This window comes from Mixophyes fleayi, chromosome 5 (genome assembly GCF_038048845.1).
Source record: "Mixophyes fleayi isolate aMixFle1 chromosome 5, aMixFle1.hap1, whole genome shotgun sequence".
NCBI classification, from domain to species: Eukaryota; Metazoa; Chordata; class Amphibia; order Anura; family Limnodynastidae; genus Mixophyes; species Mixophyes fleayi.
The window spans coordinates 118,360,307-118,377,876 of NC_134406.1; the positions used below are offsets into that span (position 1 = coordinate 118,360,307).

Below are 17,570 nucleotides of genomic sequence, written 5' to 3' on the forward strand. Positions count from 1 at the left end.
TATTTTGGATTGGGTGCAACCAAACAATCTTAAGGCGGTTCAGAGGTTCCTGGGCTTCTCCAACTATTATAGAAGATTCATTCATGGCTTTGCTGACATTGTGGCTCCCATTGTCGCCGTGACCCGTAAAGGAATGGATCCAACTATTTGGTCGCCCCGCGCAGTAGCCTCATTTGAAAACCTGAAAAAGGCTTTTGTCTCTGCTCAGGTCCTTAGACACCCGGATCCAGCTAAGACATTTGTTCTTGAGGTCGACGCCTCTGACATCGGTGCTGGTGCCATCCTATCGCAGAAGGATCTTCATACTAATCGTCTACTCCCATGTGCCTATTTCTCCCGTCAGTTTTCTTTAGCGGAAGCCAATTATGGTGTCGGTAATAGAGAACTATTGGCAATCAAATGGGCCTTCGAGGAGTGGCGGCATTGGTTGGAGGGTGCTTCACATCAGATCTCTGTCATTACCGACCACAAGAATTTGCAATATATACAATCGTCCAAACGTTTAAATCCCAGACAGGCCCATTGGTCGTTATTCTTTACCTGGTTTAACTTCCTGATCACCTACAGACCAGGTTCTAAAAATGTCCGGGAAGATGCTCTGTCCAGAAGTTTCTTGGCACACCACGTTCCAGTCACAAACCCAGAGCCTATTATTCCTCCTTCCGTAATCCATGCTGGGTTAACCCAAGATCTGAGTATCACACTTCAAAGATTCCAGAAATTAGCCCTTGATACTACCCCGGAGCGATGTCTCTTTGTTCCAGTCCATTTAAGAAAGGCGGTTCTTGCAGAAGCGCATAACAGTAGGTCTGCTGGAAACCTTGGAATTCACAAGACGCTGGAAATTCTTTCCCGTACGGTCTGGTGGCCATCCTTGTCGACTGACGTCAAGAGTCATGTCCTCTCATGTGAGGTTTGTGCCAGAAACAAAGTCCCCAGTGGTACTGCTATTACAAAGTTCACTGATTCAGCAGTATAAGTCCAGTGGTACTGATATTACAAAGTTCACTGATTCAGCAGTATAAGTCCAGTGGTACTGATATATTACAAAGTTCACTGATTCAGCAGTATAAGTCCAGTGGTACTGCTATTACAAAGTTCACTGATTCAGCAGTGTATAAGTCCAGTGGTACTGCTATTACAAAGTTCACTGATTCAGCAGTATAAGTCCAGTGGTACTGCTATTACAAAGTTCACTGATTCAGCAGTGTATAAGTCCAGTGGTACTGCTATTACAAAGTTCACTGATTCAGCAGTATAAGTCCAGTGGTACTGCTATTACAAAGTTCACTGATTCAGCAGTGTATAAGTCCAGTGGTACTGCTATTACAAAGTTCACTGATTCAGCAGTATAAGTCCAGTGGTACTGCTATTACAAAGTTCACTGATTCAGCAGTATAAGTCCAGTGGTACTGCTATTACAAAGTTCACTGATTCAGCAGTGTATAAGTCCAGTGGTACTGCTATTACAAAGTTCACTGATTCAGCAGTGTATAAGTCCAGTGGTACTGCTATTACAAAGTTCACTGATTCAGCAGTATAAGTCCAGTGGTACTGCTATTACAAAGTTCACTGATTCAGCAGTGTATAAGTCCAGTGGTACTGCTATTACAAAGTTCACTGATTCAGCAGTGTATAAGTCCAGTGGTACTGCTATTACAAAGTTCACTGATTCAGCAGTATAAGTCCAGTGGTACTGCTATTACAAAGTTCACTGATTCAGCAGTGTATAAGTCCAGTGGTACTGCTATTACAAAGTTCACTGATTCAGCAGTGTATAAGTCCAGTGGTACTGCTATTACAAAGTTCACTGATTCAGCAGTATAAGTCCAGTGGTACTGCTATTACAAAGTTCACTGATTCAGCAGTGTATAAGTCCAGTGGTACTGCTATTACAAAGTTCACTGATTCAGCAGTGTATAAGTCCAGTGGTACTGCTATTACAAAGTTCACTGATTCAGCAGTATAAGTCCAGTGGTACTGCTATTACAAAGTTTACTGATTCAGCAGTGTATAAGTCCAGTGGTACTGCTATTACAAAGTTCACTGATTCAGCAGTGTATAAGTCCAGTGGTACTGCTATTACAAAGTTCACTGATTCAGCAGTGTATAAGTCCAGTGGTACTGCTATTACAAAGTTCACTGATTCAGCAGTGTATAAGTCCAGTGGTACTGCTATTACAAAGTTCACTGATTCAGCAGTGTATAAGTCCAGTGGTACTGCTATTACACTTATACTGCTGAATCAGTGAACTTGGTAATATAATATTGCAGTACCAATGGGCTTATACTGCAGGATTGGTTTTGCAAATTTTGTTGTAATTAATTTTTTTTGTAATTATTTTTTTGTATTTTTTTTTATAACTTCTTTTTATTTTTTAAAACACTTGGGAATAATGGGAAAATAACTATGCCCTTAGAAGCACAGAGCACAGGACACAGCACCACTGGACTGAACAGGACACAGCACAGGACCCAGCAGCACCACTGAACTCAAAATTGACAGAGCACAGCACACAGCACCACTGGACTGATACTGCAGAACACAGCACAGCACAGCACAGAACTAAACAGCACAGCACAGAACTAAACAGCACAGCACGAGATCTACCAGGACAGAGGACCACCTAACACACCCTCCCTCTACCCTGTTCAATGCCCGAGTGAAGATGGCGGCGACTAGCGGGGAATTTATAGGATCCGAGTATCGCGAGATCCGACAGCGGGATTATGACTCAGAGCCTCGGTTTCAAGTTTTCATTTGGCGCTAATACCCGGATCTGTTTCGGATCCGACTCGGATCGGAAAGGTTCGGGTGGGCTCGGATTCACAAAATCCGAGTGCGCTAATCTCTAATATTTTTCTATATATTTTGCTAAAAATAACATATTTAGGCAGTCATATGCAACATAGTATTGTCCATTATGCCTTTTTGGATATAGAAGCATGCTTTATCAATGTGAGAAATTATAATATTGTGTTGATTGAAAGTCTGACGGTTCAGAAATTATGCCATTTCCTCTAATGAGAAACAACTGTGGGTTTGCAAGCTCCACAATCTATATAAAGCACAAATCAGCTCTCACTGGTTAATCCCTGATGAAGTCAAACGATGAAACGCGTATGACCCAAAGAGAGCTGAGATCTGTTGCCTAACAACCAAAACCCGGAAGTGACTGAGCTGCCGAACGGAGAGGAGATTACCGCCGAGTGTGGAACTCATCTCGCTATCGTACGGCAAGCGTCTGAATCTAGATAACACCTTAAAGATACCTTTATATGAACAGCTGGGCTTACTGAATTGGCTTAGTTCAATTTCATTGTTTTAATAATAAATGCATTTACGATATAACACCATTGGAGCACCTGTGTCTTCTCTCACCCTTCTCTGTGCATGAGGTTATTTGGAGAGACCAGGGAACGCTTAGGATTATATCATCACGGCATCAATGAAAACAAGGATACTATCATATGATGGCATATGGAATATAGTTATTGACTTTCATATGTTAGGACTGGATATTGCCATTACATTTAATCTGTTTGATCCAATGTGTATGTTTACTTTTTAGCTTTGTTTTAATTCACTTTGAGTCATTCTTGTGGCTTGAAGGCAGCATTACATTACGTTGACAAAGGTTTTGATCCCTTTCCCTTTTTACCCCTAATCCTAGTTGCGCCTTATCCCATTATATTTGCATGGGACTGTGGTTGCCATGATAGTCACATAATATTTAGCCAACTTTAAATCATTACAGGCAGCTTAAAAAAACGTAAGTAAAAAAGAGCACCATGGGGCTCATGCATGAGTTGAATGCAGCATGCATGTAATTTATGGCTCCAAATTGCACATGCAAAAAAAGCAAATTTCAGCCCATGTGCTGAGTTGTCCAGATTTGCATCTGTGGCATACGCAATTTCACCCAAGTTACACTACACAAACATACATAGAGTAAACCAGAGTTATTTATGTTAAAGCACAAACACACACTTTTTTTGCTGCTTTAAGCTTAAATTGTAAATATATTTTGGTACTTATATACATTATCACTTGATATATCAAGTAAGGAAATAAAGATGGACTGTCCTGTTTGATTTGTCTTTATTAAGAAGGCATTTAGATCAAGGTATAATTAAACAGCACCTACTGCACAGTACATGTATCAAGCTCTAATAACAATGGCATAATGTTAGCTACTAGCTTATTAACTGTTTACCGTTTTTCAGTGGGACTAATCTGGTATAGTAACATTAGTTACATATACCTTAAAACCCACATTTCCCCTAGCTGTTCAGTGATAACGATGAGACTCATTAACTAACATAGCCACTAGGTTTCACCAAAGATGATCTCGCCATGTAATTTCTGTTATCTTTAGTATGGATGCCCCTTCACATGGAGAACGGGCTTCATTGCTGTAGTTCTTTTCCCCTGTCTCCTCCTCTTCCTTCTCTGCCAGCATGCTGTCAGGCACTGTTGGAGCTCTCCAAGGGTGTGGGAGTAGAGAGGTAAAGCGAGTGAGGGGATTTGGTCAGCAGCGATAGCTCCTCATACACACTGAAGATAACTGAATAACAATGTAAGGACAAGTGAATGGGATCCAAATTCAAGTGACCTCCATATAATTAATGATAAAGACTATAGTACTCCCTTTTCCATCCAGAGATTTGCACAAGTAATTTTAATGGTTAGCCACTAACAAAATAAATTTCCCTGGACAAAAATGCTCCCCCATCTCAGACTGCCTAGTCTTTGTTCAAACTGTATGAGTGGGTAAACCAGTTTGGGATAACACAAGTTCCATTTACACATGGATAGACCTGGCATTCAAAACCACCACATTTACTAAAGGGCAAACTGCCAGTAAAATGACCAAAAATAACACTTTTTACAAACCGCCACTTTACAGATTTTTACAATGATCAAAATGCAAGCAGACAGATTTATTAAGTTTCTATCCAAACAGGAAAAAAAGTGGTTGTGAGAGGCAGATTGCACTTTCAATTGGCGTACAGTTATCCATGATGGCGTTAAAAATAGCCAAAAATCTGTTTGCAGTTGTGGGTTATTCAGGGCCATCTTTTCCATTGGGCACGATGGGCAGCTGCCCGGGGGCCCCACAGGCAAGGGGGCCCCATAGGCATGGCTCTTAATGAGAATAAATAATCCTGCAAAAGAAAAAAACCTGCAAAAAAAACCTACAAGGGTCACTGAGCAAGTACATCTATCTATCTCTATCTCTATATATCTATATCTATATCTATATCTGTATCTGTATACATCTATATATCTATATCTATATCTATATCTATATCTAGGGGCCCCGGTGCACTGCTTTGCCCGGGGGCCCATAATGTTGTTAAGATGGCCCTGGGGTTATTTGATAATGGAGATTTCAGGGAATCTGATGCATTCATTCTACTGCATTTTTTTCCGTTTGTTTGAACTTCGACTTCCTGTTTGATCAGGAAGAAGTGCAAAGGTTTTGCCTCAACCACAATAATCTCCTGAAGCTTTATGAGCAGGTGAGACTTGATTTGGAGACAGTAAAAGCACATATATCATAAAGAACCCCATTGCATTTACTGCATTACATATTTTTCCCAATAATTGCCATCTCCACCTTAGAGGTGTCCGGGGATCGGGCCACCTGACTTCCTAAAATGAGCTCATAGCAGGAGATAATATTATAAACTAACACATCATTTTCATCATGGGATGATGGTCTTCCTAACCTGCTTACTCACTACTAGCTCCTCTCTCCTGCCTCCTCTAACCATTCCTGTGGTTCCTCCGCCCCCTCCTGCTTAACCCAAATCTCCTCCTCCTCAGCCTCTGCACCCCTCCTATCATCATCATCAACATTTATTTATATAGAACCAAAAGATTCCGTAGCGTTTTACAATTGGGAATAAACAGTAATAAAACAATACTGGGTAATACATACATACAGAGAGGTAAGATGACCCTGCTCCAAAGCTTACAATCTATGGGACAATGGTTTGATACACAAGGGTAAGTGCTACATCATATTGAATATTTGTCCAGCTAGAATGCAAAGGTTACAATGTATTTAGAGAACTGTATGCTCAGTCACACAACTATGTTGGTCAGAGGGTTGTTGTCTTGTGTTAGCTGTGTAAAGAGTGGTAATAGGGTGGTAGAGGAATATTGTAAGCTTTTCTGCAGAGGTGGGTTTTCAGAGAACGCTTGAAGGTTTGAAGACTAGAGGAAAGTCTTATGGTGCGAGGGAGTGAATTCCATAAAGTGGGTGCAGTCCGAGAATAGTCCTGTAACCTAGAATGGGAGGAAGTGATAATAGTGGAAGAGGTGCAGATTTGAGCAGAACGGAGGTGTCAAGTTGGGAGATATTTTGAGACTAATGAGGAGATGCATGTCGGTGCAATTTTGTTGATGGCCTTGTATGTTAGTAGAAGAATTTTATATTGGATTCTTTGAAAAACAGGCATCCTATCTCTCTCCATAGCCACAAACACTAAACAATGAACAAGAAAGTACAGACAAGCACAAATTGTTAACTGTACTAATACTACAATGACAAAAATAGACTTACATGCAAACAAACAGTAAACAAGCAGGACAGAAAATAAAATATCAAGGATACTTACACAGCAAGCAGAAAATTCACCAGATTACTTCTCCAAACTGGCTCCCACAAAGTAATAACATTTTCTAGCTCCTATTATTTAGCTCTTCACAAGCCTATCAAAGGTAATGAGGAAGTGGCCAGGTTTTTAAAATACCTATGACAGCTAAGCTATCCAATAGGAAATTGTCAAGAGAAATCATATTTTGCGCTTTTAACACAAACTGCCACATATCGCCAGTGGTTTTCAGTTTTACAAACCACCCAACATCGTGTGCAGTTTTACATTGAAAACTCAAAACGTCCAATAGTAAATGCAGCTGTTTGGAGCACTAAACCACCGGAAAATTGTGGCGATGTAATGCAAAATGCGATTTTTAGTAAATCTACCCTTCAGTCGCTTTCTGTCTCCTCTCTTACCTGGATGGATTCTGAAAAGACCACATCCATCTATTCCTTTACCCTTTACCCCCGCACATGGATATGCACTAGAGGTATATTTACTTTGGGGCGATTCCATAGAACCGTTGATTCCTGGAGCTTTGAAGTAAGTTTTTTAAAACAGCACTTTTATTAAAGACAAAAGTGTTTTGTTTTTAATAAAATTGGCATTTGAAAAAATTACTTCAAAGTGCCGGGTATCGGTACTTCCACTATGCTGTAAATATTGGGTCTGAGTCATTAAGGAGAGCAAAGCATAAAAAAGGAGTAAACTTGCACCTGGGCAAAACTATGGCTAATGACTAATATGCATTGAGCGGAGATCCGGAGTTACAGTTGATATACTCTGGCGCTATCTACCACATCGGTTAATGTAATATATAAAATATAATTAGCTACTGTATAGCATTAAAAAAAAGTCAAAAATCACTTCACTCATGTATGAGCGGCGGCCAAGTAGAAGAATGTATCCAGATGGTCAATCCAGAAGAAAATAGTCACTGAAACAAAGCACAGGCCAGGCGCCTCATAGTGTAATACCAGAATAGTATAAAACGGGAAGTGTATTTAACATGCGTACCGTCAGGTTAGAATAGACAATCTTGAGGTGGAGTGGATCTTCTATGAGAACTGTAACTTTGGATCTCAGCTCAAGTTTTGCATGTGGTTTTTAGATTTGTATAGACAATGTGATGGTCAGAATGAGAATTGAACCTATTTTGTAGAAACTTGTGGTTTTTAGATAACTTAGGTGAATAGGATTGAACACTATAGCTGGATTTGTGAAGTAATTTATGGTTGTATAGCTGACATGTAATCATTTGTTCTATGTTATAAAACAAGGAGAGTGTGTTTAATTTAATACTTCCATGCTTTCAAGATGGTTGACATTGTGCCATCCTTTAATAACATGCTTTCAAATATGGCTGACACTGTGTCATGTTATCCACTGCAAAGCTCTATAATCGTGGGACTGTGCATATGATTTATGGGATACAGTGTAAACTTGAATATGGTATTTTAAATGGTCCAATATGGCCTCTGGGATTGAACAAAATCAGTCCTGTATGAGACATATAATAACTTTGTTATAGTGTGATGTTCATTTGAGAATATGTGGAGGTCGTAGTATGTATGTGCATTATAAAAGAACAATGGTGTTTTGTATTGTGCAATTGTGATATAGCAAGGATTTTGTGTTTATTGTATGTAATCATGTATTATAATAGGAGTTTATGGGATTTGTGACACACACATGTACATATTTAAACATTTATAAGAAAATCAGTAAAAGTTAATGTACCTACACACAGATTGTCATATATGTTGAACTCATGCCATTTGTAAGATTGTTATTGAATATATATAGTAAGATTATTGTATAAGTAAAGATTCAATTTCATACATATATCTATATTGAGCTTATGAAACAGTTATGTAATGCGCGTATCCATGAACAGCATATGGACATAGTGGTTGCAATTAACGCACTACTTTGCTACCTTTAACAATTAACAAGTATATTGTTCCTCTCTTTGTTTTAAGAAGGAACATATGACTATGTTATTTATAATCTACATTATTCATTTGTGCATATAAATATTGTACTGTACTGTAACTAGTGTTTTGTGGAGAAGAAGAGTACAGAAAATAGATGGATTGTTAGGGCGCACTCCATGGATATATGCCCTCTCTAAAGTATTAAGTCTTTAATTATGGCATTGTTTAAAACCTTAAATCTTTTTAAATTTAATTTAAAACATTATTGGCAAATCCCTGATTCGCTAGAAGCAAAATATTTAAAAACAACAATTATGTTCTTGTGAAAATATTTTTATGAAAAGAATTGTGGATAAAATTACAGATTAAACTGTTGCCTATTTTTTCTTTAAATGTATCATATATTGCTTGTTTTATGTAACATATTAAGCTTCATATAATACCCTTTATGAGAATCAATTTCTTTACTTTTAACACCAGAACTAGTACAAGGTAACATATATCTCACAGCTTGAATATATCTAAATCCACAATTGATTGAATATAGCAGCTTGAAATATCTCAGTTTATCATGCATCAAAGACCTTATAAATGATAGCTGTTCTCTTCCTCCTGCCTAGATTGCAGATTCTAATCCCTATCTATTTCTGGCACAAGTGTAAATATCATTATCATTTCTGTATCAATAAGATTCTAAAGGGTTAAAGCCTAAGCGAAATGTGCATCTGTGTTTGCCGGTGTGCGGCCTGAAATAACCCTCCACAAAATTTGAATGGTGTAGAGGTTGCACCCTCACACTTAAATATTTCTATTTGAATGATAGTGGGTGGGAATTTTAAATAATAGAAATTAGATTCCCCTAAGTGCAGTTGAAGCTCTCTGTCCTTCATTTGTAACTTAAGTTGTCATCTCATTAGTTCAGTAAGGGACACATATGAATTATGCAGGTTCTGGAGAATGCTGATTGGATCTAGGTGAGTTGATTGCCTCAGGTCTACATGCCACCATCTCACCTGGTCCCAATAAGCCGCCACAGAACCTGTGTAAATTATACATGTTCCTGAAAGGGATAAGTTTGCAACATCCAGGTACTTAAACCACAATCAAAACATATGTATTACTAATTGCTAATTACTTACATATACATCACAACTATGCCTCTTGTGAACGTAAACCTTTGGTCTCTCTTCTCTTCCTTACTGATCCCCTTGCCTTGCCTCTATGGATCTGAATGGATACAATCCACCACTGTCACCCCAAAGTATCTGCTTAACTCTAGAATTGATGGTGGCAGCAGGGCCGGATTAAGGGAATGGAGGCCCCTGGGCTAAGGGGCCCTCCATTCCCCGCGAGGCCCCCAATGTGAGCCGTCCGCCGCCCCCCAACCCCCGCGAGGACCCCCCCAAGCACTTACCTGTCAGTGCAGTCCTCCGTCCCGGCGCGCTGTAAGCTCCTTACTGAGGAGATCTCGCGAGAGTTCATGAACTCAATATCCTCAGTAAGCAGACTACAGCGCGCCGGGACGGAGGACTGCACTGACAGTACTCAGCAGCATCCATCGGGCCGGGGGCGCCCCCGACCGATCAATAATGCTGCTGAGGAGTTTGAAGGGCCCCCTGGATGCCCGAGGCCCCTGGGCTATAGCCCAGTTAGACCTCGGGTTAATCCGGCCCTGGGTGGCAGGCACCTTTTATATATACATTTTATAGTTGACATGATTTATTGTTGTGTAATTGTGCATAGTAATCTGGGGCCTGATTCATTAAGGATCTTAAATGAAGAGGATCCTTATTTCAGTCTCCTGGATAAAACCATGTTACAATGAAAGGGGTGCAAATGAGTGTTCTGTTTTGCACATAAGTAAAATACTGGCTGTTTTTTCATGTAGCACACAAATATCAATTTTAAATTTCAGTGTACAAATAAGCTATCAAGTATTTTGTGTGTTACATGAAAAAACAGTCAGTATTTAACTTATGTGCAAGACAGAACACTCATTTGCACCCCTTTCATTGTAACATGGTTTTGTCCAGGAGACTGAAATAAGGATCCTCTTCATTTAAGATCCTTAATGAATCAGGCCCCTGTATTTGAAAGCCTGAGAAGGTGCACAATGAAAAATGTATGAGAAATTGTATAATTCAACTTGAGATATTCAGTATTTTGAAAGGCAGGTTTACACATCCAAGTTTATATAACATACCTCACATTGGTGTGTCTTTTCACGTAAAGGTTATGAAAATTATTTGTATTTTCCAATTGTCCAGCCCTAGGTCCTTGCAGTCTCTGAATAATTTCTGCTTTCATTTCCATGGCAATGTGAGCAGGAAGTAAAGAAAGAAGAAGGCGCTCCTGAAAGAAAAAAAAAATTGAACAATATTCCACTATGCAACTTTTCTTTGAGAGAAAAAAAAATTGCACATAAATAGGCAAAGGGAAAACATGCACAATTCCCAAAGTTTGCTTATAGACTGTACAGAAATATAGCAACTGTATGTTTAGCATATGGAATCTTATTTCCTAAGCAAGTTATACAAAAAAAAATGTTTATGGTTAATGTGGCTTAAATGTTTGTAGAATTTACAAACGGATTGGAAAAGCATGCATAGCGAAAGTGGAAATTGTAATTGTATCATCGGATCTTCAGTATAACATCCTGTGTGACAACGAAATTCAGTTTGAATTTGAAATGAAACTTTGCTGCAATTTCACTCATCTGCACCTATTTACTGTCAGGATTTCCCAGGTATGACCACGGAGAGAGCGTAAGTGTTTAAAGTGGCTTTATTAAGAAACACAAATAACAGTCCACCACGGATTGTGGCACAGATATATAGAAATGAAAAGACAGAGCAACAGTTCAATGGGAACAACAATATAGAAGACTTAACAGATCCGTTAGATGGTATTCAGCGCAGCAGGTGTAGAGAGAGCAACAATAGCAGATCTTGGAATAGCGGTGCACTGCAACCACGGGTAAGTCTCACAAAGGGAGTCCAGTCCTGATGAGAGACCTAAACTCACAGAACTTGGTAATGCAGACAGGAGCTGACAACTTGGTGATGCAGACAGGAGCTGACAACTTGGTAATGCAGACAGGAGCTGACAACTTGGGAATGCAGACAGGAGCTGACAACTTGGTAATGCAGACAGGAGCTGATAACTTGGTGATGCAGACAGGAGCTGACAACTTGGTGATGCACACATGAACAAAGCACATGGAAATGCTCGCAGGAACAAAGCACATGGAAATGCTCACAGGAGTGACCTGATGATCTGGCCCAGACTGTTTGAAGCAGGCAGGTTTGTATAGGCCTCATGCAGGTGATACAACTCCCAGTGATCAAGGAAAATAATCAAAGTAGCACAGTGGCCCCTTTGGTGGGCAGTGGTACTACAAGTAGAATACATAACAAATCCAATAAAGTCACTGCAGACAGTAGCTGCAGAATGCAAGTCGTGACATTTACAAGGGGACTTAACTGCATTTCTATTGCAGCACTGTCATTGTTAACATTCCCTGGGGAGGGCTCTAATATTATCAAAGTTTTTTAGTGTTTAGAATCTCTTCTGTAACTTCTGTATGTCTGTCTCCTCCTCTCCACCCTGCTCTGTCCCTAGGAGCCAGGCTATGTTCCTGATTCTGTTGAACTTATGGCTTCTACCCTGTCATGTCAAGCTGCATGAACTAATAAAATTGATTTATTACACCTGGAGCTCAATTTGACATGGATATAGTTAGAAGCCATATTTCTGTTACTGGACAGAGAATAACATGACACCAACTCCTACCAGCAGGCTTTTCTACAGCAATTACAATGGCATGTGAAAGGTATTATGGATGAGCTTGATGATGTGTAAAAACATAATTGTAGAATAATGTACAAATCTTGAATTTGCTAGAAGGGACTGAGGTAATAAGCCTGTGGTTTTTGCTAAATCTCTGCATTTGTGGATTATAAAGCAGGGTGAATTAATTTTTTGTTTTGTGGTGGAGCATGCCAACATTAATCTCACCAAGCCAATTTCCCCAGATTTATCTCCATGGCTATTTGTATTTCATCTGTTTTTTGTGATGCTCAGGATTGTGATGCTCTTCAAGCACCAGTTCACCGTTAAGAGAAGGTTGTCTATGACAATGCTAAACTGATGTTCTTCATTGACTATTCTAGAGAGGTTCAAATGTAGAGACAGTAGAGGTGTGCAATTGTCCAGCTTTGACAGAGTGACTTTCCTTAATCTGTCAGTTACACCCTGATTGACTAATGTGACTAGCTATTTGGTTAGCCTAACTGTTCGTTTATGTGGGGATTACTTTGCTCTTCCCATTTTTCTTAACATTGCTTCTCTGTAAAAATATTAACCTATCAATAGGTTAAAATAGATGTACAGCCTAGAGCTCTCCTGGGTAGCTGCCTAAAATAAATATCTGGATTGTCACCCACAAATCTTATATATTCAAATATAACAAAAAAGAATAAACATCTCTAGGTGCTACCAGATAAGGCACAACGTATATGGCAAATAGAAAAACAGATATATAAAACAGATAACATATATCAAATGCTAAAAAGTTATTGTCACTCAGTCCAAAAAGGGTAAAATTCCTTTCTTATAGTAACTGTGTGACATCCATCTTGAAGGTGCTCATATTCACATAGAAAAAATATGTGGTAATAAAAGAAGGATGGTACAATAGTGTGTTTTGGATCTAATAAGAATTGTGGATAAACATTTGATTTGTGTATTCTTAATTAGGAATGGAAGTTTATTCATACAATTGTATATTTGATATGTTTTTATGTCGTAGCATGTTTATTATAGCAATCATGTGACATGTCCTTGAAACAGTCACATGACTAAGTATGCAACTATAAATCGTATATCTGTTGGATTGATATGATATGCCTTGATAAAGAGCTATTTGAGGTTGAAAGCATTGGCAACTCTCTCTCTCTCTCTCCAACCTGGGATTGACCATCTGGACCTTAGAAGTTCCCAGCACAGTACATGGGCCCTCTGTGTGAAAGAATAATACAAGCCTTTCCCATCGGCCATATCTGGTAGGCGGCCAATGCTTAGTATTGGAGAATCATATAAATTTTTTATGTTATGAGCAATATTTTTTATGATTTTAATAAAATGTGGTAATGAAGGTATCACACTATGGAATCATCCTTCTTTTCTTTCCACATATTTCTTCTATGTAAATATGAGCACCTTCAAGATGGATGCCACACAGTTACTATAAGATAGGACTTTTACCCTTTTTGGACCGCGTGTTAATAACTTTTAAGCATTTGATATATGTTATCTGTTTTATATATATGTGTTTTCCATTTGCCATATATGCTGTGCCTTATCTGGTAGCACCCAGAGACGTTTATTCTTTATTTGTTACTATCAATGAGTGGCGCTTATGCTCTCATACTGTCACCTAATTTGTGAGTACATTTCTTTTATTGGCTTTTTTTTAATGTCCTTTCAATAAGATGCTTTGGGTTACATGTGTGTTTTATGTCATTTAAGTGCATCTTGGGGGAGAACAACAGACAAGTTGCTTGGATAACTGGAAACAAGAACATATACAAATATCCACTTGAATAATTAAAATGCTTCTTTATTTTCATGATTGCGAGTATATTAAGAATAGTATGCTTACATGTGCTCCACAATTTGCAGAGTTCTGCACTATATTCTTTTTCTCCTCTGCAGTTAATTGTAGTTTGTATTTTGGAAATGTTGAAGGTTAATAATTAGATGAAGATGGTAATCAATAATTTCTGTACACTACAGAAATGTATTGTACTGTAGTTGTAATGCGATTAGTATGCTACCTAATTATTATTGTAGCAATATGTAAATAAGTTTAAAGAATTTCTATAATTTCTATCATTTAATATAAAATATAATGTGGTGAAGAATCTATTTTGGTATCATTCTGTTCCCAATTGCATGAGAACGTTTCCGGTATTAGAAATTTAGCGTTCGCACATTGTGAACGCTAGTTATAAATAATATCGCTTTTCATACACCAAACAGCAAGTTCCGAGATGTCATAAAAGAACCAGTTTATACAGATCTAGAGGCAGGCAAATTGTTCAACATCCTATTTTGCGATTGCAATGCACAGCGTTTGTTTAAATAGGGCATATTACGTTTCTATACTGCCACAGGTTTATATATATATATATATATATATATATATATATATATATATATATATATATATATATACTCTTTGTGTTAAGAGAGTTTCCATCAATTTCCCTGCTACTGAAGTGAGGCTCACTGGTCGGCAGTTGCTTTCCTCTTCCCTGCTTTCATTTTTGTGCAGTGGGACTACATTCATTCTTTTCCAGTCCTCTGGAATTACTCCCGTAACTCGTGTCTGGTTTAATAATTTTGTTAATGGTGTAACTAACACCCCTTTAAGCTCTTTTAGTATCCTTGGGTGTATCCCATCTGACCGCATCAATGTTTTGAGATCTCTGTTAAGAACTTCCCCTCTGTAAATGTACTTGAATCTACCTCATTTTTATGCATATACCTGGAACTTAACTTCCGCTCTCTTTCCGTAGTGTACACTGAGCAAAAAAAATTGTCAAGATGTTCTGTTATTTCCTTGTCTCCCTCAACAAGACTCTCTCTCTCTCTCTCTCTCTCTCTCTCTCTCTCCCTCTCCTTAGTCTTATTATTACTCATTTTGCTTTTGTCATCCACTTATATGCCTACAATACGTTTTGCCCCTTTACCTTTACTGAATGGACCATTTTCTCTTCAGCTTGTGCCTTTGCATATCTGATTACCTTCTTAGCCTCCTTCTGTCTAACAAGATACACCTCTTTGTCTTTATTATTCGGAGTCTGCTTATATTTCCTAAAAGCCATCTTTTTTCCTTTTACCGTACTTGTTACTTTTTTTAACAATCCACACTGGCTTCTTTTTTTGTGGTTTTCTTAACCCTTTTGATACAAAGGCATGTTGCTTTTAGTATTGATTTTCCACTTCCCCTGCACTCCTTTTAAGTTCCTCCATTCTGCCAAAGAGTCACTTACACATTTTTCCATCTCTCAAAATCAGCCTTCCTAAACTCTAACACCTTTGTTTTTGTGTGTTGTGAGTCAGTCTATGTATTTATACTATACTATACTGCTTGATGGTCACTGTATCCTAGGTTCTCAACCATATTTACATCTGATATTCTGTCACATTTGTAAGTATTAAATCTAATATTACATCTTTGTGAGTGGGCTCCCTCACCATTTGCTTGGAATTCAGAAAGTCCCTACTTCTAGAGGATATTACAAAAGACCCCTCCACCGTTCACATCCGGTAGATTAAAGTCTCCCATGATTATTACCTCTCCATGATTATTACCTCTCTCATTCAGAAACAGCACCACTAGGGTTTTCCCATAATCGCTGTATTATGATTGTCAATAAAATGAGTGTTGACCAATGTAATATATACATGTTATATTAGTGAAATGTAAGAAATATGTAAAAGAGACAGTTCAGGTGAGATGAGGGCACAATGATAAATGGTGCAAGTTAAGATGGCACTGTCCCAAGTCAAGATGACACTGTCCTTGGGGGCCAACCCACCCGGGTCCCACCCACCCGTGGCCCACCCACTCATATGTCAAAAAGGACATGAACATAATTTAACAAACCAAGCACTTCAGCGACAGGGACTGCCACATTTGTGACTGAAGTGCTTGATTAGTTTGGGCCCCCACAAAAGCAAACATTTTGGTTGTTGAACTGGAGAATAGGGATGTCTCTACACTTGTCCTTGGACCTTGCTTCTGCACTCTGCACCAGAGACCTCAGTGTCCCTATATTTGTCCATGTCTTTTGCCCTCGCCTCAGCACTCTGCATCAGAATCCTCAGTGTCCCTGCCTTTATCTATGTCTTTAATCTACTACTGCTAGGCTCCTGTTGCATTCCAACCACACAGGAATACACTATGCTGGTAAGCCCTTACTACTATGGATGAAGCCCTGGGTGACATAGCGTTCTATAAGGAAGAGGGCTACTAAAGGTGAACATTTAGCAAAGAGGTTCTAGGAATCTTATAAGTCAATAGATATTCGTAACACGTACATCACGGGAGAGAATAATCCAGGGAATTTATTTGGTTGCCAGCTTTGGTGTCAGGAAGCATTTTTTTCATAGTAGTTCAAAGATTTACATACTTTTGGTAAAATAATAGTAATGACAGAGAAAAAAATGATGGCAAGTTGAAGCACTTCTGTGTAACTGAAAAAAAATAAACTCTTGTTAAACCTGTTAATGCATTTATAAGCAGCTTTGTCCATCTCCAAATTGTATATATTCTAGCATTTCCCATTTATTTTAGAATATGTTGAAGGGAAGGAGGGAGGAATCCGGAAGCAGGAACACTCTGAGTCATGCATGCTCTGGCTTATAACTATGTAAAGGTACCATCCCTTTTTCAGCCCCTATTGGCTGACACTCTGAGGAAGCCACATATGATTTGTGAATCTTCAAGTCACTCACCCGCATGATTTTAACTTTGTTTTGTCTAGAGGCCACACTTCTCTTCTACTTTCCATTGTAATATATTTTGAATAAGAAATATCAAAGCATTAAGGTGACCAGATTATTCAAAATGCAATTGTGCAGTGACAATTTATTACAAATTAAATCAAATGAATGCTTAATGTAAAATGCATGCCCCAGATTGACATGTATCATTTAGAGGGAATTTAGAAATATTTTACTTTATATATTTTAATTAGCTAACCTCATTCCGTTGTCTGGTATATATAAAGCAGAACCCAGTTTGGTAGGTAGTATAGAAAATGAGTAATATTCAATACAGGTTCCAGTTTGATGGTTAGCAAACAATTCAGACCCTAATCTAATGCCAAGAATACAAAGTAATTTCCAAATCTGGCACCTTGTTTACCATACAGATCTCCTTGACTGAGTTCCATAACATACAGAACCCATTTAAAATTATTTCAGTGACACCTCTATGGTTTTAGTACC

General features: G+C 38.5%; 1 protein-coding gene across 1 annotated transcript in view; it reads right to left on the bottom strand.

Moving 5' to 3' along the window:
• ADCY2 (adenylate cyclase 2) overlaps positions 1 to 17,570 on the bottom strand; it is a 1,242,889-nt gene that overhangs the window by 605,326 nt on the left and 619,993 nt on the right. Inside the window, exon 5 of the mRNA XM_075212755.1 lies at positions 10,753 to 10,901. Within this exon, the coding sequence (XP_075068856.1) occupies positions 10,753 to 10,901 (149 nt within the window). The remainder of the gene's footprint in view (positions 1 to 10,752; positions 10,902 to 17,570) is intronic.